Source organism: Dromaius novaehollandiae, chromosome 3 (genome assembly GCF_036370855.1).
Source record: "Dromaius novaehollandiae isolate bDroNov1 chromosome 3, bDroNov1.hap1, whole genome shotgun sequence".
In the NCBI taxonomy this organism is placed as follows: domain Eukaryota; kingdom Metazoa; phylum Chordata; class Aves; order Casuariiformes; family Dromaiidae; genus Dromaius; species Dromaius novaehollandiae.
Window position 1 is genome coordinate 127,089,530 of NC_088100.1, and position 24,736 is coordinate 127,114,265.

General features: G+C 37.9%; 1 protein-coding gene across 3 annotated transcripts in view; it reads right to left on the reverse strand.

The window, feature by feature from the left end:
- Positions 1 to 24,736, reverse strand: part of KIF16B (kinesin family member 16B) — a 141,505-nt gene that overhangs the window by 6,860 nt on the left and 109,909 nt on the right. For all 3 annotated transcript variants that reach the window (XM_026110427.2, XM_026110425.2, XM_026110426.2), the window contains one exon: positions 9,389 to 9,472. In XM_026110427.2, coding sequence (XP_025966212.2) covers positions 9,389 to 9,472 — 84 coding nt within the window. The remainder of the gene's footprint in view (positions 1 to 9,388; positions 9,473 to 24,736) is intronic.

The window sequence follows — 24,736 nt, forward strand, 5'->3', positions numbered from 1 at the left end:
GTAGTTCTGAGTAAAATATGTGAGCATGACAGAATGTGATATTCAATACCTTGGAGTTATATTTCAGGCCCCTCAGGAGGTAGCTAATGTCACCTCTGTATCGGTACACATTTACCTCCTGCACACACCGTTAGGTCATTATGTGCAGCTGTGATTTCGTAAGGATGAGAAAAAGACTTAGTGCCTGGCAGACTACCTTGTGCCAAAAGGATCTTATTTCTGTAAAATATCTAAGGAGAAAGTTTGTAAGGTTATGACACGATCATCTGGGCCAGTATCTTTTGCAGGAAGACCAGGAGGGCTGAATTCTCCTTATTAAAAAAAATAAAATAAAATACAGTATTAGATAGGCATTGTCAAACTTGTGTAAAGCTTCCTCAAGGAGTCAGAGGTAATAAATGCCTCAGGAACACATCTATCCCACATGCATCGGAGACCTTGCTCTAGTCTCACACAATCTGTGGAGGCACAAGGATTTGTAAGGAGAACAAGGAAAGACTTGCACATGCTTGCAAATGGCAAGGCACAACTGTATTACTCATAATATTAAAGGGAGGGTTCTCTGCTTCAGACTGGCAGGCATTAATTAGGTTCAGGGCTGGATTAACTGGCTTCACATTACACAAGCAAAGAATAAAGGAATGATTCTTCTTAATCAAACCCTTCCTGTTCACTTTGATTAGGCCTAATCAGAGGCAAGACTGTTTACAGATAATACCTACTAGTTACTAAAATCAAGAACTTCACAATCAGTATCACCTTATCGTATATTTGCATGTCTTATAACCGCACATACAACTCCACCACCTGTACACCACCACTTTCCCTCCAAAACACATTCTGCATACAGCCACGTACAACACACATCACTAGCTCTCCTGGAGCACACCTAGGCTAAACTTTTAGCTACAACAGGATGCAAATTCCTTACTGTCAGAATTTGAGGGCATTAATGTGCTCTTATTAATGGGCGAAAGAAAACCCTCAAGTATAGGAACAAGAATTGCTGAGGAAGCAGCAGACACAGGCCCTCCTGGGGAACAGAGTATTTGCTGCAGAACAGGCAGCAGGGTTCAGCTGCCTGTGCAATAGGCTGGCTACGTTTCTTAACACACCGGTATTTATGGGTTTCCCTTAGCAAAAATAGTAACAGTATGGCAAATTAAGCTAATTTTGTCTAAGACGCTAGCAAATGTCTTGCCAATGTGAACTCTTAACTTGTTAGAGTCAAACTGTTTGTTAAGGAATTGGATAGAAAAGGATTAGACTGAAAGTTCCTACCAAAAATGAAGTTTAGCTCTTCTATTACTGAACAGATTTACTCGAACTGCTCCCAAATGTTAACATGGCCGTAAGTGCTGAATCCACAAAAATATGATTTTACTGTGATAGCAAAGAATTGAGCCTTCACTTAAATTGAAGCTGCAAAACTGAACTATGGAGGGTTGTGTTCATGGCTGCTGTAAGTCACTGCAGTGTCACCAATGCTGCAGCAATTTGTATCAGTGGAGGACTTAACCCAAGGCTGAGAGAGAGGCAGGAATGCTATAGGCACATACACTCTTTTGGATGTGTTTAGAGGTACCTACGTGACTTAGAAACTAGGCTGGTAAGAGTTGAGCTCTTTAAGAAGCTGAATTCCATTAGAAAAACAGGACATACACTCTTAGGCCCCTTGGGAAATTCTCCCTACCGTTTTATGCATGCTGTATTGCAAATTCCTTGAATCAGGGTTACGGTTTTCTCAATAGCTATAGAGGTGACAGCATTACTACTACATCTCCAAAAGCTCCTGAGTCACACTAAAATTTAATTTTACCCAGGCTGGTATTGAAATTTATTTGAATTCATACACCTCTGATTTTTTGTAACATACAAGCATTCTGAGAGATGCCAGTTATGATTCAAGGTGAAATTGCTCTCCTCGGTTTTCAAAATCCAAACTATTCATTATAGCTATTTAGAGCATTTTTCTGTGCAAGTCTAATGGCATGAGCACATTATGTTGAATTACTATTATGCTGCATCAATTGAATTAACTTCTGAAGTCAGTCTACATCCCATATTACAATCTTATTCTGCCTGAAATTCATTTAAAATCCACAGGACTTAATATTTCTTACAATGTCTGCATGTTAAAAGCTTTATTCATTGCCTTTAAGTAGCTCCAATGAGAACTGAATTGTAGTCTGGTGGGGGAAAAAAAAAGCCAGCAAGAAGTATGATTTACAGTTGCTCTGTCAGTGTGAGTCTTCTTCTGGAAGTGAATGGCCATATTAAAAAAGATCAAGACAGACCTGACTAGTGAAGGAAATCAATCTTTTCTGCAGAGAACAAGTCAAAACAAGTCCTGTCAAAACCTATTCAGAAAGAACAACAAAAGAATTGAATTTACCACGCATCCCTGGGCCAGCAGCGACAGCGTGTCATCTGCTGCAGTGGCCTTGGCAAGCAGCTACCAAAGCACTCGACATGCATCACCCTCAACTTCCTTTGGTGAAATCAAATGCTGGAAGATGACTGATACGCTTGCTTTGAAAAGGGATAGCACTGAGTTCAACCCAGTGTCCTTGGCTGAGCACTCTTTATTCATCTACTCACATCTGAATATACCGCAGACCGATAATGGTGCACAACTACAAGACTTGATTTGTAGGAGGATGCTTAAGAATTTATTCTGAACTGACAGAAAAACATATTACGATGTGGAGCTAAACTATGAGTTCAAATTATATGCTGTCACATATTCTGAACTTATTAAACCAGGATAAAAATACCTTCTTATTTTTCTGATATTCTAACATCTCTAAAAAGACGAGATAAAAACGGTTTGAACTGTACATCCTATGTAATTCTTAATTTGCAATGGAGACAAAAAGAGTTATCATGGAAGATCCAGTTTTTGAGGTAGAGACCTGAGGTTACATATCAAAAGGAAAACTTCAACATTGTGGCAAAGGGGTGTATGTACTACATGAGAAATACCTCAAGCAAACTCTGCAGACTAGGGTTTCAGACCTTGAGTTTGAGCAAATTGGATCAAAGGGCTGCTTACTCTTACCCTTCCTTTCACACCTAGTAGCCTGTTGGAATAGAGCTTGAACTGAACTCTTCTAGATATAATCCCAGGCTTTTACTTCTTCTAAACTATCACCTTTTGCTCCTATTGCTATTATAAGAGTACAGTGTCTTGTATTTGCTGTGGGTCTGGCTGAGATTCTATGGTATTTAATCAAAGTAACATTTTATTGGTATGAGATCAACTGCTGATGTATGCAAAATCCTAATTTCTACTTATTTGTATCTAGTGAATGTAATCAATAAATACAATTAATTTTACATATTCACTTTTTGAAGCCAAAAGGGCCTCGCACACAAGGCGGCAGCACCACCCAAAAAAGGACGAAATCCTTTATTGCTGAGAGCTGCTACAACTCTTTGAGGGCTTCCACTTCCAAGAAGAAAGGCCAGGTGCCTTGGGCAGCCCTAGGGATGCACTAAAGGCCATGAACTTGGCATGTGAATTTGCTCTCAAATAGCTAACTGCAAAGGTTTTACTGTCTGTACACAAGTCAGGACTTCAGTGTCATTACTAAGTAGGTGTTATTTTTTGTTTTAAATCATTTTTAAACAGTAACTAGTGGTTGTGAAAGGCACTTCGTGCAAACTAACTATGCCTAATTCAGATGATTATCTTTGACACAGATTTCATGTATTTGATATTCACAGCTCCCCCACCTCCAACAATTCTCTTCTCTTTGTGGAAGGGTCTATGCTCTTTCTTCTTGTGCTCCCATTACATCCCCATTCCTCAGCTGAGATATTAAAATCATCACTCTAAGGTGTTGCAATTTTGTAGTTCAGACTAGGGGTATGAAACAATCTTCTCCAGGATTATGAGACACTGAAATTTGCAGCATTTGCTTTTGCAATAGGAGTCATATCTGACACGCGTTCATGTCCATAACAAAAGAAAAAGCTTCCTTTTATCTTTCAAGGATTATCAAATGTACTCTGAATGCTTTCTGAAGTCCATCTCATTGAGATGCTTCTAAGAACAGTATTTACAACTACACTGTCAGAGGCATACGTTCAATCCGCAAGAACCAGGCTGGTGAGCAGCTGGCTTTCAAGCTCTTAAAAAGCTTTGGTCTTAGGGATGTTGTTGTAAGCTGATACCGGAGTCTAATAATTTCTCTTTAATAACCACTTTGAACTGACACATAATCAGTAGCTTTGAAAGGTCTTTGACTGGCTTTAGTGACAGGAAAAATCAGCCACAAATAATAACTCTTACTGACCCCTCCCTTGACAGGTTTTTTGTAATAGAAACATCAATTCACCTGTGACTAGCATGAAGCAGATCGTCTCAATTAAGTGGATTAAGGGATGGGCTGTGAAGCAAAGGCCAACTGGATAAACTTACGAAGTCCACGCTGAATATTCAGATGATGAATAATCTAAAATTTCATTAAAATATTTCTGTCCACGTGACTTCAAGGTAATCCTCAAGAAATTAATCAGGCTTGAACATACTCAGTTTGCCCACATTTGTGGACAAATATTTTAAGATGTTCTCTCAGATGTCTCTTCTGCTGGTTGCCACTGGGGTGTTAATTCTAAAACTACTAATACCATTTAAATACAAATAATAAATTCAAGTTCAATGAAAGGTGCTAGTTCCATTATTTCATGTTTCTATTAAGAACCACATTCTTGGAGTCATGCAAAAATAGCAGAATCTCATTTTTAAAGAGGAAAGTTGCAGTGGCCAACTTCACAGCTGTATACAACCCTCCACCCTCAAAATTACCACCTTCAAAGGCACACAAATCAGAATACAAATAAAAACAGCAAAACAAAACAAAACAAAGGACATAGCTTCTATGCTACAGAAGCATATTTTGGGAGCTTGATTTTGATTATGGGTAACAGCAACACTTCTATTCCATCAGTTTAGTGTCTATGGTGCTTTCGCAAGCCAATTCTGCAGAACTGACAGAATAATTTAATTATGCAGTTCATACAAGATTTATTTCTGCCTCTCACATTAGCACCTATAATTGAAAAACTCATCAGCAGACATCAGGAAGTTAGGAGGTTAAGCACAATTGTATTATTAATTTTAAATAAATTGAGCATGTCTATCTTTTAAAGAGGTTCAGACTACCAAAAAAAAAAAAAAAAAAAGAGAAAGAAAGGAAAAAAAAACCCCAGCAGAGACAATGCCAGAAAGATGTATGTGCTCTTTCAGAACATGAAACTTTTACTACACTACTATACTATTACAGTTTTGGCATTCTTTCATTCCCTTAGCTCTGTAAATACTGGTAAAAGGAAACACACATGATTCCTACTGAGTGTAGTGCTGTCTGTTGGTGTGTCCCTGCTTTTTTTTCTTTCTTTCTTTTTTTTTTTTAATTCACATTGCTTTTTCATTCACATCCTGCGAACAGACCTGAGGAAATGGAGCCCTGGGAATAAGGAATGGGAGACAGGTAACCGGACTGTATATCCTTATTTACTGGTTTCTAACCGCAAGAAAAGACAGATACAGACTAACATCTATTCATTAAGTTTAATCAAAAGAATTCTTGGCTGTTTCATTTAAGGCGAATTTAATCAAGCAAGGTTGGCTCTGAAGTGAAATTACAAGCTTTAGACTGCAGAACAATTAATTTAGAGTTTTGCCCTGCAACAGGTCCCTGATGAAATACTAAATTAATAGACTGCAATAGGGCATTTAGAATAGGTAATTTTAAATACAATTTATGTGCTTTCTCTTAAAATGTAGAGGCAAATCCTTTGTGCAGACTTGTATGTTATTTTTCCAACCTTTAAGGAAATATAAGATATCGGCTAAAAGACCGTATTACACAAACAAATGCCAAAGCAAAAGTGTTCACGTTACAAACATATTTCATGCTAGAGATCAGAAGACCTTCCTTCAGATTCACCTCACACATACAGAGAAAAGTATACACAATGTGTTTTCCTACCAACAACGCATTGTAAAGCTTCTGAAGCTTTGGTTATTCAGCATTTGTACTAGGTAGGATTTAAAAAAGGAAAGAAAAGAAAAAAAAAGAACTTAATGTTTTACATGAACTTTGCATTTATTTTGATTAAAAAAAATCACAATTCTCATAATTTGGGGCTTGCTGGAGCCTTTTATTCAAGGTAGTTTCATCCCAATTATGTTGAAACAATACTCCCACTTCTTAATTCAAGCTGAAATGAGGATGTTTTACGTGATGATCTTAAAAACAAACAAACAAAAAACCCCCCAAATCTAGTTGTACTGAACAGTGCCATAAAAATCCGCATGCTATTTTCAGTCCTTCTGCTCCTGTTATGGCTAGAATCTGAGAGGTGAGGTGTGAGAAAAAAAAAAAAAAAGAAAAAGAAAAAGCATCAAACTCTTCCTAGGCTGCCCTGGTTCCTGCAAAGGATGATTTGACAGATCTTTTTATAATTAGGGACATGGAAAATTTCCCTGACTAAAGCCAAAGTGAGTCAATTAAAATAAGTGTTTAGATTTCTGCAATAGGACTAACTGTCTGTTCATTAGAGTTGTACATTTAGTTAATTTTGAAGTTGAAAAGTAGAAAGTTTAGCTCCTACAGGAACTCCCAGTCTAAATGCTTCATTTTTCCAGATCAGACTGTGAGTTGCAATTTAGTTTTGGCGAGTTTCAATCAAACAGTCTGACTAAAGTATTTTCTGGAATTAGCAGTTGGTTACTGAAATGGCCTCGTGGGTTCTCTGCTAATTCCAGAAAATATTTTAGTCAGGCTGTTTGACTGATATGATAGCTTAACTTGTATAGCTGGATAATGAATTTGAATTTTAGTTTAGTGTTACATGCATACTTCAAAAAGAAAAGTGTAAATTAAAAAAGAAACTGCTGTTGCTCACCTGTGGGATGTACTGGGAGAGTCAAAGCCTTACTATCCCACTCCAATTAAAAGAACTCAAGTCACAATCTGTTCAAGATTTATAAATATCTAATGTAAAAAATGAACGAGGAGAGTAATTTCTTTGTCATCCACCAAAGGGAAACACTTACTGTAGCTTTACTAATGATTTCACAATATTGAATATTCATCCAGAACATTGTTATCACACCGGCGTTTGTCTGTCATCTACTTTTAGTCATTAAAGTCAGCTAAGACTTTGGATAAGAATATACATTTTTGTATTGCTGGAAGGTGAGCTTTGCTTTTTTTCAAAAATGCTGTATTAGCTCTTGACTAACCATGTGAAACAAAGCTTTCATACTACACTATTACTATAACAACATATAACCTCTGAGGCTTAAAAGAGATTGCCAGGTTTTATGGCATGCAATAGCCTCACTAGATTTCTTTTTCACTGAAGTGTTTTTTTTTCCCCCCCTCTGTCTCTTGATTCTGCAAATCAAGGTACAGAATCAAGCATTAAAGCCAGCTGAATAAAGACAAGGAGAGTTTGTTAGAAGCAACCCAAGCCACGTTTCTGCTAATTATCAAGGTCTAATTTCCTAAACTTTCACCTGATTGAACTCCCACATGAGAAAAGAGCTATATTCAAAAGGTCAAGAAACTGTGTCCCTTGCAGAGGCCATCCATTCATTCACCACTTTCACGTTAGCCCACTGAAATATGCTCAAGGTTCATCCCAAACCAAAAACCACAGAACATAGCAGCCAGCCTTTTAAACAGAAGTGGTTGCCTGTACCATGTTCCACTCTCACACGTTCTCTGTCTGCCAAATAGCTTCACAGTATAATTCAAGACGTTCTGAAGACTCAAACAGCATTGTACGCCTTTGGAAAGCATTACCACTTAGGTGGTTTCTCCCACTGTCAAGGCTGCAGCTATGTTAGCTGAAGCACTCCAGCTGTGTTGGCCTAAAATACATACCCAGAGAAGGCAGCCACAAAACACACAGTGAGAGGACAAAACCATAATTAGTAGCCCAGATTAAAGGGTTTTTTTGATGACAAGTTTATTACCTCATTACAGGTTGGTAACATTTGCTTGGCTCCTTATCTTCTTCATCTGACTTTCCCTTGACCACTAGGGATCTTCAGTTTCCTAACCTTGAGTGCTTAGGTCAGTATTATTGACCGGCATGGCTAAGTCCTACTACCTGGCATATGTTGAAATATATGCATGTTAACATGCAAAAAAGCAAAAAAATGCTTATATACAAAGCTATAAATACGATATGACCATAACCAAAGCAGTTCTACCATTTATAAACATTACAATAAAATCTGTTAATAAAACCAATGAAGGGTCAGAAAGATTAAGGGGTTAAATTCCTTACTGCAACAAAAACATGCAAACTGAGTACCAGAATGAAATGCAATTATACCTTTACCAAGAGAAAATATTCAATCCCCCTCTACGAGGAACATGAAACAGAAAGCAGATTACATTCTGTGCTACAAGTAAGACAGCTCCACATCAAAAGTCAGTGGGAGGATGTTTTGTTTGTGGATCACAGAAAAGGTGAAGTACATAGAAAAAATTCAGAAGTGCAAACAAAAAAGATTATGGTTGGAAGCAACCTACTTTTATATTCATTTCTCTAAAGCTCTACTTAGCTCTACTCTAGCTCTACAGAGAGTATAAATCTTAATGGCTTGCATGATCAGGCAACCCCCACGTGGCTACCATACAGTTGCAGGGTGTATGTGTTAGTGTCTCTCTCCCGCCTTTCCTTCTTTCCCCAAACCCCCACCTCCTGCCCCTGGGCTGCGAGAACAAATGCATTAAGATCAAAATATAAAGTCCTAAAGTGTGATAGAAGCCAAAATTGTACCATCAACATAGTGCTACAGAACAAAGAAAAAACGCAAACCCTGAGAAGCTCAGTAACATTATATATAATAAAACTAATTTCTAAAACTAATTCAAAGAAGAAAAAAAAAACCTTCAGAAAGCTAGGTTACAAAACAAAGCTCAAAGATGCCTAAATATCACTTTCCTTCTGCCATGAGATATTTGGATATAGTAACTATGACAAAATAGTAAATCTTCAGATAACATTGCATTTAAAGTAGCAAGTTTTTTAAATCTTGTCTTGCATAGAGACCATCTGTCTACAGTGAACACTTACCTCATCCACAACCTTTCCCCCTTAAATAAATGTAATGCCTATGAGCATTTCTAAAGAGATGCTTTTTTTCTAGACCAGGGTTTTTTTTTTTTTTTTAAAGGCATGTTTCATTACTTTGCAATCTACTGCTGCCATCTCCTGTGTTAAATGAAGCAGCAAGTAACTTCATACTTACAAGCAGGCTATTTAACTTTGACCATATGGGAATGGTTTCTATTGGTCAAACACATAGCACTCTATCTAAACACACTTCATAAGTTTTTAAAAAAGTTACCATTACCTCTAAGTGACTCCGTCGTTCCGCAATCACTCGTTCATCCTTGTTTCCAAAGAGCTTCTTCGGAGGGAATTCTAAAGTAGCAAGCTAGAAGACATAGAAGAGTGAATCAGCATCATAAATGACAAGCTAAAATGAGAAAATTCTCTTTCAACTACGAAGTGACTGGGAAGAAGAAAATGCCAAATATTCATGAGCTACAGTACGTGCTATTAGCAAAGATCACATTATACATTTCTACTGACATTGTTACAATCTAGTCTGTAGTACTGCTAGGATAACAACACATTTTGTCATAAAGGAGCAACAAAAAGCAAATTTAGGATTTTAGATTGTTGCCATTTACCCACATAAAAATTACAAAGTTGTAAACTGAACTTAATGTTATAACACCTGCTAAGAAGTAAGAAAGGATCTCTTCAGGAATTCCGAATATTTTAAAAGATCACACTCAGTCTCTTAAAAACTTTGGTCTCCAACTGTACAAATTTCTTTGCTCTTTTCTTATATTATCTCATAAATATAACATCACTGTATCCAAGAACTGAAGTTCTTCTATCACTGAAGTCATGCTTCGCAAGATAATGATGCTGGACTCCAGCTGACACCTTCGCAGAATCCAAGGGGCTTTCACTATGCCTTAAACTAACCCACCTTCCTGCACAATATGCACAGGTTCAGTATGCACGTACGCTATTACGGCAGCTAAGATCATGGGAAGTATTACTTGAGCTGTAACTCAACTGCACCTCAATTGCATTCGAATCTGTGTGCGTACTGGAAGCTGGTATCTCTGATTTCTAAAGAGAATCCACATGAACAGGTAAATCCTATTTATCACATTGAAAATGAAAACATGGCACCAGCAGAACTCCCCAAAATGACTATTTAGATCTGCCCTTTTAGGAGCTCTTCCATGGAGGTGTTCAGAATTGTCTTTTCATTTCTTTTTCATCCTGTTGGAACTGTATCAGGCAACAACAGTAAGGGACAAAGTGAGGGAACTGTATTCCTTTCTTGTGCATCAGCAAACAAAATTTTTGAACAAATTCCAGCCAGCTATATCTGGGAAAACACACCAAAGACTCAAGTGTCAGTAACAAGTATCAATGATGGAGCAACTTGGTCTGCTAAACTATCGCTGTTGGGAATGATGCACAAGAAAGCAAGTCCTCTCTCACACAGCTTATGTTTGCATTTTAAGGCAGCTCAAAAATCATCTCATTCTAGCTCTCACTGTATGAGAGACAAATATGCAACCTCACATCTGTACTGCTGGAGCTATTTTGCAGGCAGAACAGCTGTGTAAAAATGCCTCTTGCATGAATTCCCCCGGCTATTGAGGATACTAAGATCATAAACAAGACGCATCATTTTTTAGTATACCAGCATATACAGAATTGGAGAGAATTTATGACTGGTTACAATAAGCAGAAGTAAACTGAATTAAATGAGGAGCTTAATTATTAACATTTAATGTAGGCATGCTTAAAATATAGAGAATTCTGGAATAAAAGTAATTCATCCTCATTCTTTGGTTCAACTCTGACTTGGACAATATTAAAGACATGTCTAGATTTCTTCAAATGAGTGATATAATATGATGTGGGGCACCAGAGGAGGTGGAAGAGATGCCTGTTCTACATCAGTCTCACCAGCATGCCCCAGTTATATCCCTCAAGTTTCTCCAACCATATTCTTCTCTGCTTGCTTCTTCATGTTGACAGGACAAGCAGTACACAGCCAAACAGTGTCCTATAATTATGTCCTTGGGACTTATTTTCACTGCATTACTTACTCCTTCCTTCTTAATCTATAAGCAATATAGGTGCTAATATTTTCAAGGACTTCAAAACCCCATCCCTGCAGAAATTATATGTTATTAAATAGCAGTGAATCATATAACTGCTAGAAGCAAGCAAGGTAAAACAACTATGACCACAATAACCTCCCGGCTCTAGGGAAATTGTTTTCATATTTGTTTTCTAATAAATACTTTCATTACAGATCTTTAAAACAGTATCTGCTATTAAAAGCCAATTTGCACAAATAAAAAAGCTACAGCAACAACTTTGTCAGGCTTACTCAGTAGAGTCAAAATAAGGTATTTCTTTATCTAAATTCAGTTTGATTTTTACAGGATTATTGGGACTGGTTCTACAAAATTTTGGGATGGACAACAGCCTTTAAGTTGTTTTCCAAATGTCTTACCTTTGTGAATATGGCTAAAGAGGAAGGTTGGGTTTTTTTTTTCCCCCTCTCCCCTAGAGCCAGTAAGTCTTGCTAAACTCATTCTACCTGAAATACCTAGTTGCCTAGTTTTATCATTCCTTAACTCCCAAATCACTGCGATGTACACATCTCTGAAGCCACATCAGGATAAGTCCATTATACCAGGCATGAATGTAGTGCGTAAGAGAGAGGTCTCAGCCAGTAACTTGGCTATAAAATGTCTGAAGTCACATCAGGTATCTAAATGAAAATCATAATTTCAGTGCTGGTCAGGACCTGGATCTGAACTCTTTGAACTTGGAGAATTGTATTTAACAAAAACCCTACATTCATATCAAAATGCCAATGTTCCAAATTATATTTGGTACATACATGCATACCTCTTATACATATATGTGTACAGAATATACCTACACATACAAATATGTATATGGAAGGATTTTGCGTCCCACAGAGCATACATTACAAAGCACTGACCATCCCCTGCAATCACCACTTCTGCAGGGCCTGGACATAGCAGGTGAACAGCCAAGGCCTGCTAGAATAATCCATCTGCTGTGGTCTTCTCCTTGCTACCACCTTTCTCAAGGGTCTTCTGGCTCCTCTGTCAGCCAAAGGATTGGCAGACGTCCATCACGCAATCAAAACGGAGGTCATGCCTGTTGTAACAGATGACCACCCAACTATATGACAGAAAAACCCTCAGGCATATGATCCACTGGGGAGAGTGGTACAAGAAACAGATTTCATCATCACTTCAGCAGCTCTTGGAAGCCCTAAATTATTCCAGGACATGAAAAAACATTCAACAAGACGCAAAAGCAAACATACTATCTGGAAGGCACGGTGATCTTAATTTTCCTTGCTTGCCATTACAGCAGAAACGCTGTCAGACCGCAGAGTCTAATCCCCACCAAAATGAAAAGGAGACATTCAAAACTCTCCAGGCTCCAGTTCCAGGCTGTCTGACCGCTTAAGCAGACATCACAGCATCAGCTGGCACCCAGGTCACAGTCTCAAAATTATCTTTGCAACATGAGAACTAGAACTATTTATACAGAAATGTGAATTATAAAACCCTCTATGTGACCGTGTAATTTCAGTGTAATAGGAACCTGTTCCATTGTGATATATTTTTATAAAAAGTTACAATATTAATACATTTACCAGAGGTAGTCTACTTATATGTACACTATCAATCTCTGTCACTCTGACTTAAAAAATTACTCTTTGCCTTTACTGTGGGAAAAATACTTGGTGCAAGAGTTCCAGAAATATGCAGTGACCATAAAAAAAAAAAAAAAACCCACTTCGTCTTGTCGTAATTTTGGTTTATAAACAGAAAAAAATAAGCAGCCCGGTAATATGTATATATTGATCTAACGATAAATGGTGCTGTAATTTTCTATAAAGATCTTCTATCCTGATGAGTCATTTGACATAGAGGGCTCTGAACATAAAGCAAATTGTGCTCAATTCAGAAACCTGACAATTCATCACAACTTAGTCGGAGGGGTTTCTGGTTTTGTTTTTGATTTCTGGCATTTATGCCAAATGGCAGAAGCAAACATTTTAATAAATTCATCAATTCTTTTTAGCAGCAAGTGCAATGCTTTTAAGAAACTGCACAGTAACTTCAAATGCGATTACCGTTTCTACAGGTTAAAACACAGAGCACAGGATGTGACTGAACTGCTTCCATCACTTAAATACATGTTGGTGTAGGTTTTACAGAGATGTCTGCCTCAGCTTAAACACTGTAAAAAATTGCACACTATCCACATTCAAGAGTATAAATTATTCTTTTAGAATTAAATGATCAGGTACCCTCTGGCCCAAACGAATTCTTAAAGGGTCACACCTTGACTACTCGATCAGTCAAGGTTTTGCAGGAAGACCAAGGGTAACAGTGGGACGCGACAGGTAGCAGGGTAAGTTTTCTCCTTTTCTGAAATTTCTCAAGCATAGCCCTCCCCTCCCAATCTCCCTTACTGCAGCGGCAAGGCAAGTTTTTGGCAGTCATTCTTTTCCAGTTTGGCTGTTTTGTCATTTTCTGGGGCTGCTGATGAGGTGATGTGTTTTCTGTCAGGGGAAATTAAGAGGCATATTCCCTCGCTTGACAGGACCCGTGAGTTAGAATGATTTCCTGAGACACTTCTGTATGTGGTGTGCAAGATTCCTCATTTTCATTTTGGCTGCAGAAGCATTTCCCTACTATGCTTAATTATACCCTCACTGTAACACAAATTGCATTATTTACATGCTAGTGTGCACGTGCATGCAAACACACACCACGGGCAAGACTGGGACTACTCTTAGCCCCAAAGTTCACAGAAAATAATTTTAAAATAGCACAACGAGACACCTCAAGACTCCACACCAGCGCTCCTAATGACTTTTAGGCATTAAACTTTTTACAGTTAATGATGTTTACCCTATCTAGCAATTGTTGCTAGGCAGTAGTAGTCCTAGTGAGAGGAAAACAGTCATTTGCAATTTACTCATAACATCTTTATAATAAATGAAGGATATATTTTATTTCTGGTCTTGTATTGCTTGCAGGCATGTATTTGTCTGTGTCTCAGCAACCTTATCGGTAAGTAATGATACTTACCCACCATGTATTTGAGAGATTAATATGGTCATATTTAGACAGTACTAGGTCCTTATATGGAAGGGGCTTCATACCTAGCAAGTATTATTCCAGGAAGCTGCAAAGAGCTTAACAGATTCCTGTACTTCTTTCACATCTCAGTGCAGAGGCTGGTTCTAACTAGTTTATCGGCAGGTATTTAACACTGATAAGAGTAGATAGCAGAATAATAAATGACCCTTTCTTTAGTCACCTATTTTATCTTCGAAATAACTCACTGACCTTAAGATTCACCTACTTCTGGCAATAATGTATACCTAACAACATATATTTGGAAACATACTCCTTTAAGGTGAAACTACACGTCTTCACAGCCTTCAACGACTGAGCCCCAGGAAAAAATGCAAATCTGGAGAGCGGCTTCTTGGAAACGATACAGTAGAAAGCAAGGCTCCGACACCGCAGCAGGGCTCTGCCTCGAACACAGCGCGCTCTCATTTCAGGGACTTTAGAATATGAATCTGTCAGCATTTTAAGCGGCCTCTAATGTTTAGGATATTTAGCTGGAGATTCTTCACTGACACTAACGGAGGTTTGCTAGGGACCTACGGGGTTTAATTCTGTGCAGGGGATTTATAGTACAGTGGAACCTAACATGTTAATATGAAGTCTTGCAAAGTACTTTGGCAGATATTTCAATATATAGGGGACCAAAGTAAAATACCACATAATACGGTCATATAGGCTTGTCACTTCTAAGCATGAAATTGTTCAAAGTGGTACGCTGCCTAAACACACAAAAAAAGTGCCATTTTCCTACATCAAGCAAAAATCTACAAGACTTGAAACATCTCATTATTTCTAGTGGGTAAAAATCTATGTTTTAGCACCTACAATATGATAAAAGATTTTTTTCAAGAAGAAAAACAGGGCAGACATTGATGGAGGCTAAGTCATCTTTAATCTTTTATCCCAAATTCTCTTTGTACTTCAATGTTTTGATATATTTAAATGGGGGAAAAAAGGGGAAAAAAGAAAATTAAGGAAATACTAACTATTAAATTAAGAAGTCAGTCGTCTTTAACTCTCATGTTACCTTCACAACTCTGAATTTTCTCATTTTTCAAAGGGCGTGTCTGACTTCTGATCCTTTGTACCAGATTTCTATGTCGAAGATGAGAAAAATCAAAGAGAAGACTGTGGCATGGTTTTGCAGCCGGTGTGGCTGCACCTGACTTGATTTTGCAGTGAGTAATGAAAGGAAAAACTGTCCTAGTTTTAGTTTTTGAAGTTTAAACAAAGTAACTTAAACCTCAACTTCTCAAGATGTACTAAGACCTCCAGACTCTAAAGAAATTGTACAAAAGCTGTATTTTTTTTTTAAACTAGGAACCTGCACTAAATATTTAGGGATTTGATAACTAGGTTAAAAAAAAAAATAAAAAAGCTTATCTTCTGTATTTTTACTCATATTTTGTCTGAAAATAAACAACCCCTTCTCTACAGTTTTATAAGAAAGCCCTAGGCAAAGGGACAAGGTTAACATTTAATGAACAGATATAAGTCAAATTCATAAATTCTGTGGTTAAAAAAAAAAAAAAAAAAGAAACAGAGGAACTTGAACATATACCATCCACTTAAAAAAAAGACCACCAACAACAAAAAACCCTAAAAAACCACTTAAGTCACCTTTTCAGGCTATGCAAACAAAGTAAAGTTCAAATCATGAGTTCCCAAATATCAGCAAATAAAACTCTAAATTTATTATCCTAAAAAAAAAAAAAAAAAAAAAAAAAAAAAAAAAAAAAGTACTCCTAACACCTCCATCCTGAACATCCTATAGAGCTTCACAGATACACATGTTGTAGATATGTGACACCTCAGAGACTGGAAGATTAAAAATAAAATTTTCCAGTGTCAAGTAATTGAGGAGAGGGAATATCCAGCAGATTATACTCTGGATATTCAACTTGTCCCTATTCTCTTCTCTTCCATTTTCCTAATATTCGCTCTTACCTTCTTTTTTCCATCTCTTCCAACATGTTCTCCTCCACATTCCAGCTTCTCAGATTGTCCCTATTTTACTGCGATGGTTGCAATGATTTACCTAATTCTTCTTATTACTCTGCTGTCCCTTTATCATATCACAGTTCTTGTTTACATATCTTTCCCTCCACTCTCTGACAGAAGGGGAGAAGGATTTGATATTCTCAGAGGCAGGATATCTAAGGAACTGTGGATCAGTGAAAGCTCTTGAGGTGGACCCACTAGACCTTCTGACATCATGAACTCCTCAAAGGAAACTGAACTGCTTTAAATGGAAACAGAAACTAGAATTTTTAGGACAAACAAACAAGGATAATTCACCTTTCAAAGCAAAGATAACTCCAAGTGAGCAGGGAACAGAAATTAAAAAGTAAAAAAAAGAAAGAAAAAAAAAAAGAAAAAGGTTGTATACAACTTTCCTACCCACAGGGCCCCTGCAGGCAAGTCCCTGCAGAAGTTTTAATTTTTTTTCTTTCCTAAATAAGATCTATGCCGCAACCTGCTTTCCTGCCCTTTTACAGCCTTCTCTCGAAGTGGAAGCTGTTTTGCCCCATGCGCATAATGGATACTCTCTTCTTCCCATTCTCCGTCTTTTTTGCTCTATACCAAAGATTGTTCTGCCCTCGGAACCTGTTTTCGTTTACATTTCTGGCTGGCAGGACCAAGTCATGGTTGGCATATTGCTTCCATCACTTCCTTTCTATATGGTCTCCAGTGCAGGCTCAGCACTGAGTCAGTTCTACTGTCTCCCTGCAGACTACACCCCACTGAGGCCAAAGTACATTCAGAGGCTCTCCTTGGGTTAACCTGCACTTGGCAGGCAATTCTGCAGATGACTTTCCCTCTGTTTTCAAACTGGCTAAAATAACTGCTTTTTTTCTATTTTATTTCTCTAGAGTATCATCCATATATAAACAGATACTTCCTCTGTATCATTCCCCAGCAATGCTGGCCCTAGGACATGCTTGGAAAAACAGTTTGCTTATGTTGGTATGTATGTACCATTTCAAATAAGCATAAGCAGTTCTGTTGTGAGTCTTCTCCGAGTCTGTCAATACATGAGCATTTTCTCAGGATGCACAAGTTCTCACAGCTCTGGTGCCTCTAATTTTGGGTAACCTTCTCATCAACTTCCACTCTCTCTTTGAACTTTTAAGATCTTCCTGGCACCCTTTCCAGTTACCTTCCTCCAAGACAGGTACAACTGTTTTCCCAAAGAACACTGCAACTTTTTCTGCCACGGAAGAGAGGTAAGAACATTAAAAAAATTCACCTTCCTGTGAACCTCCCTAAAATCTTCCTTCCATTATATGATGATGCAAACCTGACAAGTTTTGGACATCAGGGATTGGACACCAGAAGCTGCTCTTTTGGATTTTGCTCACTATAGCTCACTTTGAATCATGCTCACCTATCTATCAAAGGATGATCCGTAATTATCAAAAAGGTCCAAGAATCCTCACATCCAAGTTTCTGCATTAAACATGCAGGTTGACTTAGATTCAGTATGCTTTTTTGGAAGTATGGTGAGATGTGGAGGCCGCTGTTTATTGCATTATTTTAGCTCCATTTAGTCTGCCTCCTGCCACTGAGTAAATCAAATTAGCAACCAAAGAAGTTACCTGGCACTACAGGGATATACTTCTTTTCCTAAAAGCAATTTTTAGACTAGTCAGAATAATAACATACCAAGATACAGTCATAAATGATGGAGAATATAATATTTGACAAATTGCTTCATCGTTTTGTTCATTATAAGTAGTGCAATAGCGCTTAAATACAGAACACCTATAAAAATGATTGATATGATATATCAAACTTCATGCAAACCTTTCACGGTTCTATAAAATTATGCAGTTTTCTCAGGGATTTTAATCTCTCTTATGAAAACTGGAAACTAATATAATCAGAGCATCTTTATAAATTTAAACCACTGCATGGATAGTTCAGAATTATCAACCAAGGCCAATTTTTGTCCCTGTTACCAACAGGCAAAGAAAATCCATTAAGATCTCCAGACAGGCTGTAGAAAGGCAGAGTAAGATAATGCGGAAACTGCAAATCGCAGCACAAAGGATATCATTATTTCACAAGTAAACCAATCAAAAACAAATAAAAAATTTTTTATTTCTTATTTATATCTGAAAAAATATCCTTTACGTTACAATGTCAAAAATGAGAACATATCATGTCCTTGTAACCTTGATTTTATCCCCTTGCTGTCTATCCTTTGCACCACGACAGAAGTATTTTGGTGGAAAAACACCACTACTGCGTAGCAGACAGTACTCTTTGATACAAGGATACAGGTTGACCTTCAGATTGCATGGACAAGTTTAAAACATATTCTCTAACTTTTTAGCCCATGATTTGCAAACTACACATTAATGTACATGCTTTAGTGTAGCTTCAGGTCATGATGTTTGTTTACTTCTTTAAAGAAATGGCAACAACTACTCATGTCTTCAAAGCTCAACACATCGGTCAACCTTCATGAACATGTGGCATAAACACCATTTTTCAAAAAGAGATAAAAAACAAAGGGGGGGACTTTTAATGTGTTCTATATGGGGTTTATTCTCCTTTCAAGAATGATCTGGGACTTGATTCATTATCTTCCCTTTGGGACTTCTAGCAAGGTTAAGGAAGCGTTCCTGCAACACTACAACACAGGAGAGTGGACACAGCAGCCAACATCTCCACAGTGGCTGCATACAAGCCATGCCCTGTTCCACACCACACTTCTGCTGAAACTGCATGAGTTATCAGGCCACTTGAGCGCTACACCACAAAGATGCCATGCCACTGGACTTCTGCAACAGAAACAGGTTCCGAGAGGAGAATTCACCATAGCAGTCTTAGCAGATCTTCCAGAAATAATTTGCTTGTTGCACAGGAGCTCATCTCCGTGACGTCTGGCAGCATTTATGGAACATCCCCGTCCCGTGTGACCAACTAACGCCATAAATTTCAGACACCCTTCCCTTTGGGAAATGCTAATAATGAAAACTCATCAAAGAGGAGCAATAACTTCTACTGCAGACTAGACGGATGTCTTTCTGACTACTCAAAATTAATGGCAGATCTCAGGGTCTTAAAGAACAGCTGTCACCGAGATATATACCTGCAAACAAGTAAGTAGTATGCCTCCAAGTTTGATTTGTTACAGACATAAAGCAGCAATTCTTACAACAAACTGGACTGATTCTAGAGAGAAGTTAGCTAGCCTTCTGCATGGCTTAAAATGATGGAAACAATATTCCCAGTACACAAACTGGAAGTTTGGAAAGAACTATTGGCTCCCCACCTCCAACAATAATAGCATTTTATAGTCACATAGCCTAAATTTTCACTTCTGTCTAGTCTTACAGACGTTGCAAAACCATCTAATTTAACACAGGATTAAAAACTAGCTATAAGTCCCATACAAATATGAGATTTTCCCCGCACTATCAACATTGTGCATAGCAAAGCTTAAAATGAAAGCTATCCTTGTTTAAATATGATAAACATAATAGGTATGTTTTCAGGAGTTTGTCTGGCATAGGATTTTGAATCTACAGAACAGAAAGAGCAACTATGGGGACCAGAAAGATTAGTGTTACCATCAGTTTCATGTGCATTACCCTATTTAGTACTACCCTTGAGATCCCAGAGACAAGCAGGTATGTGAGAATGTGTACTTGTTTTATAATATGTGAGAGTGTATATTTGTATAAAGCTGTGATCAAACACTTGAAGAGAAATGATTAAAAAGCAAGACCTGTGCACATTCTTCATATATAAAAACCCAGAACCACACTTGATTAAAACGCCATGATTTTGAAGCTAACGTCGCGATCCGGGGGAAGAAAAAGAGGGATGTGTTTCACTATTGCATGTACTTGGGTCTGGGGGCACACGTCAGCAATTTCACAGTTCCTATCCGCCAGCTGATTTCTAGAAGGCTGTAATATTTCTCTCCCAACAACCACTACATCACTGAGTCTGTGTACAAATGATGCTATTCCACGTACATAGGTTTTAGTAGCCCAGAAAAACAGAGGCAAGGTCCAAGATTGCAGTTTTTCTACTGGGTCTTTACAGTGAGTTACGGCACATAAGAACTTTCAGGTACAACCAGAATGGAAATGATGCCACTCTAAATATGTAAATAAAAACCTGCAATACAGTAGCTCGTAATTATTTTAACAGTTCTAGTACTAGTCAATAATTTGGCTCACCTTACAAGTAAAGGTATTGTTATTTATTCCCAGATTTAAATAAATAAGTAATATTAGAGTTAAAATTGATTGCACAGTTAGTTATTTAAGGATTTAACATATTATTACAACATTGCTTCTTCTTCTTCTTTTTTTTTTTAACCAAAAAAAGACATAACAAGACTAGGACATGCTGTATTAAGATCAAGTGTCAAAGAAATCTTAAGTGTTTCATAGAAAACAGTCAAACAGCCGCAGCTCTGCATTGCTGACAGCACTGTACAACATAATCATGAAAGGATGATTAATACCCAATAGCAACTAGAAGAAAGTACGATAGAAAGTAATAGTCTCACTTTAGATGACCAAACAGAACTGTAGCTTTGATTCTCTTCATCGTTCAGTGTCGTAACTATTTAGAGATAACTGGTGATTAGTTAAATGTCTCTGACAGAAAGGCAAATTCATTTCAACTGGCAATGGACTCAGTCCTGAACTGCAAACACCTCATCAGTGGCTGAGTCTAATTTGAGACCTTGCTCCCATCCCTCTGCTTTAAACACACATGAATTGTTTCACAGCCTTCTTCAACAGTGGCTCCCAAAGCTTTGCACCTATTGAAAGCTGTGCTTTTATCTCACCAGCATTCCCATCATGGACATGCCCACACTGGATATTGTTTATCAAAGGTGGCCAGACAGCCTGCCCTCTGCAGTATTACTTCTGGCTATAGTTCTGAGACAAGCCCTACTGCAAACTGGACAGTACACTTCACTTCTGGTTTTCTCCTCCTTGCTATTTTCAAGTCTATACCTGCCCCTCAGTATTTTTCTTGAGAGTCACTGCTTCTTTATGTTTATTTTCATATTAAACCATGAAAGACTGTATTTTATTGATTTCTGTCAGGAAGGGATGTCTAATAAATTTTACTGCTTGGGCTCTCCCTGGCCCAGTGGAGTAGCTTACTCTTAGGGAGACAAAGCAGAATTCATCAAGACCGACCAAGGGGCTAGCCCTTCTCTACAGGGAATGGAAATATCGCAAGGGCCCTGAGTGCACGAAGTCTTAGTTGCCCTTACCAGACTCCCCTGGGACCTCGCACCCAGGCACCCTCCACAAACTGGTCCAGGAGCTTCACTCATGCTCAGGCTCTTAGTGCTGCCTTAGCTATGCTACAGACATAGCTGCACCCAGCCCTGTCTCCTGCTGTCCCGGCTTTCTGACTGGACTTCCTCGATGACTCCAGATCTATGTTGTAGGTTGCTTTTTCTCCAGTTCTGTCTCCTTGATGAACCTCAGAGCTATGCTGTACGCAGTCCTGACTCCAGACCTCTTTCTGTCCTGACTTGCTCACTGGGCTACCTGGATGGACCCTAGACCTGACTTGTTATCTCACCTTGCCAGATGATCACTGACTGTTAACAGAACTATCCAACCAAACCCTGCTCAGATACTCTTGGACTGTGCCCTGGTCAGTGAGGTCACGGCTGCTGCCTGTGCTATGGTCACCCCTGGCTCCTGGCTTGTTTCCTTGTGGAGTAGCCTTGATCTTGTTGCTCCCTGAAAGATGTGTAGGATCCTCCAGCGGGAAGTTCAGGGCAGGAGACTGACTTAAATTCTTTGAAATGACCTGTGAAGACACTGATCTCTCTATAATGAGTACAGATAGGGCCTAGGGAGATAAAAAACCATGCTTAAATGCAACCTTTTGGTCCCACACCTAAGAATGACACGATCAACGCTTCAACATAATATACACATCTTCTTTGAGTCTTCAAGAGCAGCCAAATAAACTATAAGCTATACATTTACATTCAAATGTATAACATCTGTTATCAAATACAGTGGCAGAAAAGTGTTTTTCAAGAACTTTTCTTTCTTGCAGTGACATTACTTCAGACTTATCTGAATGAAGCCTCCAACAGTTTACTGCCATCTGTATCTCAATCCCATGTAGATTGTAAACCACTCATTTACTTAACAGAGGAAGGTCAAAATACAGAGCTAAATATTCTTAGTATGCTGCAAAATCTGCAACCTGCTTCTCCCTATTCATTCTCCCAATGGCTCCAAACGTACAAAGACAGTACAATCCTATGATATCCTGCTCTACAGTTTCCACGTGAAGCCCAAAACTTGGGATAATCCCTCAGATTAGGCAGTGAATGAAATTTATCACAACGACTTTGTATTTGCAAATTCGTCAATACCGTCTCTATGGGTAAGGAAAAAATGCACCAGGCAGGTTGGAACCAGACAGTTTTTACTACTAGCTACAATGCTGGCTCAAAAGTAATCTGAATATTGTCACACGAGCTAGAGTTACAGTTTGGTCATAATATTCTCAATCAGCTGAAAGGATTCAATTTGAAAAACCTACTTAATCTAGCAACCTGAGCAACATAATGAGACCAAATTCTTCTTTGGAAAACCATTATATGATTGTTAGAGAGACAGTCAATAACAATAGATGGTAATTGAACAGAAATCTTAAAATCTTCAATAGGAAGGCAATGTATTAAAAAAATAAATAAATAAAATAAAAAACTAGTCCAATCCTCCCCTCTGCCTTCCACTAAGCAGGAAGAATACACAAATACGGGGCTGCAGCCTAAAATACTCTCAATGCCTTCAGATGCTCAGGAACGGCTAAGAAATGGTTGAACCTCAGTGAGCGACTAAAACTCGAGTGAAATTGTCTAGGAATTTTTCTTCCTTAAGACATTCCTTTCTCACAAATAGCTATTATCCATATGAAACTATTTGACTGATAAAACAACGTGGATATTTTGGTATCATGCAAAATCACTAGATAATTGAGCAGAACGTTGAAAATCAGATTATCAAATAATCAAAGCAATTATGTTGTCAAATGCGTCATGAATTATGAGATGAAGGATTCACCCTCCTAAAATGCTTCTTTCTTCAATTTCTACTTTACTAATATATAAGACTTTCTGATAGTACTATCAGTGAAACCTAGCATTAGGCTTCTACCTGCAGTTTAATCTCATCTCTTGCTTAATTTATCAGAAGTAAGGTCTATAAAGCTAATGCTATTTTCCCATAAAACCATTTAGAAGCTCACAGATTTCATTAGCTTCCCAGGGCAGACAAAAATAGGCCTCATCGTCAACCACAACACAGGAGGGAAGCGGGCAGAAGAAGGGAAGGAGGAGGGAGAAAGAGAAACTACATTACTGCAGAATTGCCTGTACCAATCCAAGAAAACGTTGCTGGACAAATCTAGCATACAAAGCAGTAATAATCACAGCTTAAACCCAAAGCAGGGCTGTCACAAAGCTCTTCCATATTCAGATTCAGTTTTGTGGCAAGAAATTCAGATGCTGAATTCATTTTCCCACTAGAAGTTGATTGGGAATTGTGTATTATGCTGGAAGCAAATATGCCAGTGTTTTTGCCATGTCTCACCTTCTCATGTCCTCGTTACTGATTATGAATCCAGAGAGGCCACACATAATAAATACACTTCTCCGCCATTAAACTTGCACTGAACTGCATGATGTGGTTAGCAGCAGTGATTTTTGCACTTTATTTATGCGTACAAATTCTCTCGTTCATATACATCCCCAGATTGATATATAATAAAAAGTCCTAAAAATTCTTTCAACGATATCGGTAGCAGAAAGTTTCATGCTGCAGAAAAAGGCCGAATGGAGCATTTGGCGATCTACCTATTAAATTACTTCTGTAGCTAGTGGCAAACTAAAGATGATGTGGAAGTAATATGTATATAAAAATACAAGCTTTTAGAATTCTCTGAACAGAATATAATTAGGAACGTGAGTTGGAAATGTGTATGTGACAAAATAACAACATAATTCTGTGCTTCCTGGTTGTTACAGGTGACAAGAATATAAATGTAAAAATGTAAAATTATCTATACCATAATTATTGTAATTTGCACTGAATAAAGGTGGAGGCTATAATCATATGCTTTTATAAGAGCATTATAAGGTTTACAGACAGATAAGGATCCTAAAAATGGTTTTATTTTTTGTTCAATATTTATGGAAAGATATATTGTTAAGGCTAGCAAAGTTCCCAACTAGAAAGTAAAAACTAAGGTCTGCCATTATCTTATGATCTGTATTTCCAGAATTATTTTCCATATGCTTTCCTATACTTCTGTAACTCTGCCAGGGGTATTATTTTAATATACATTATTGCATTTGCTATTTACAAGCACAGTAGTTAATGTTGTAAACAGTTGCCATTCTAATCTGTGCTCAAACATGCAGTTTGCTACAAAAAACA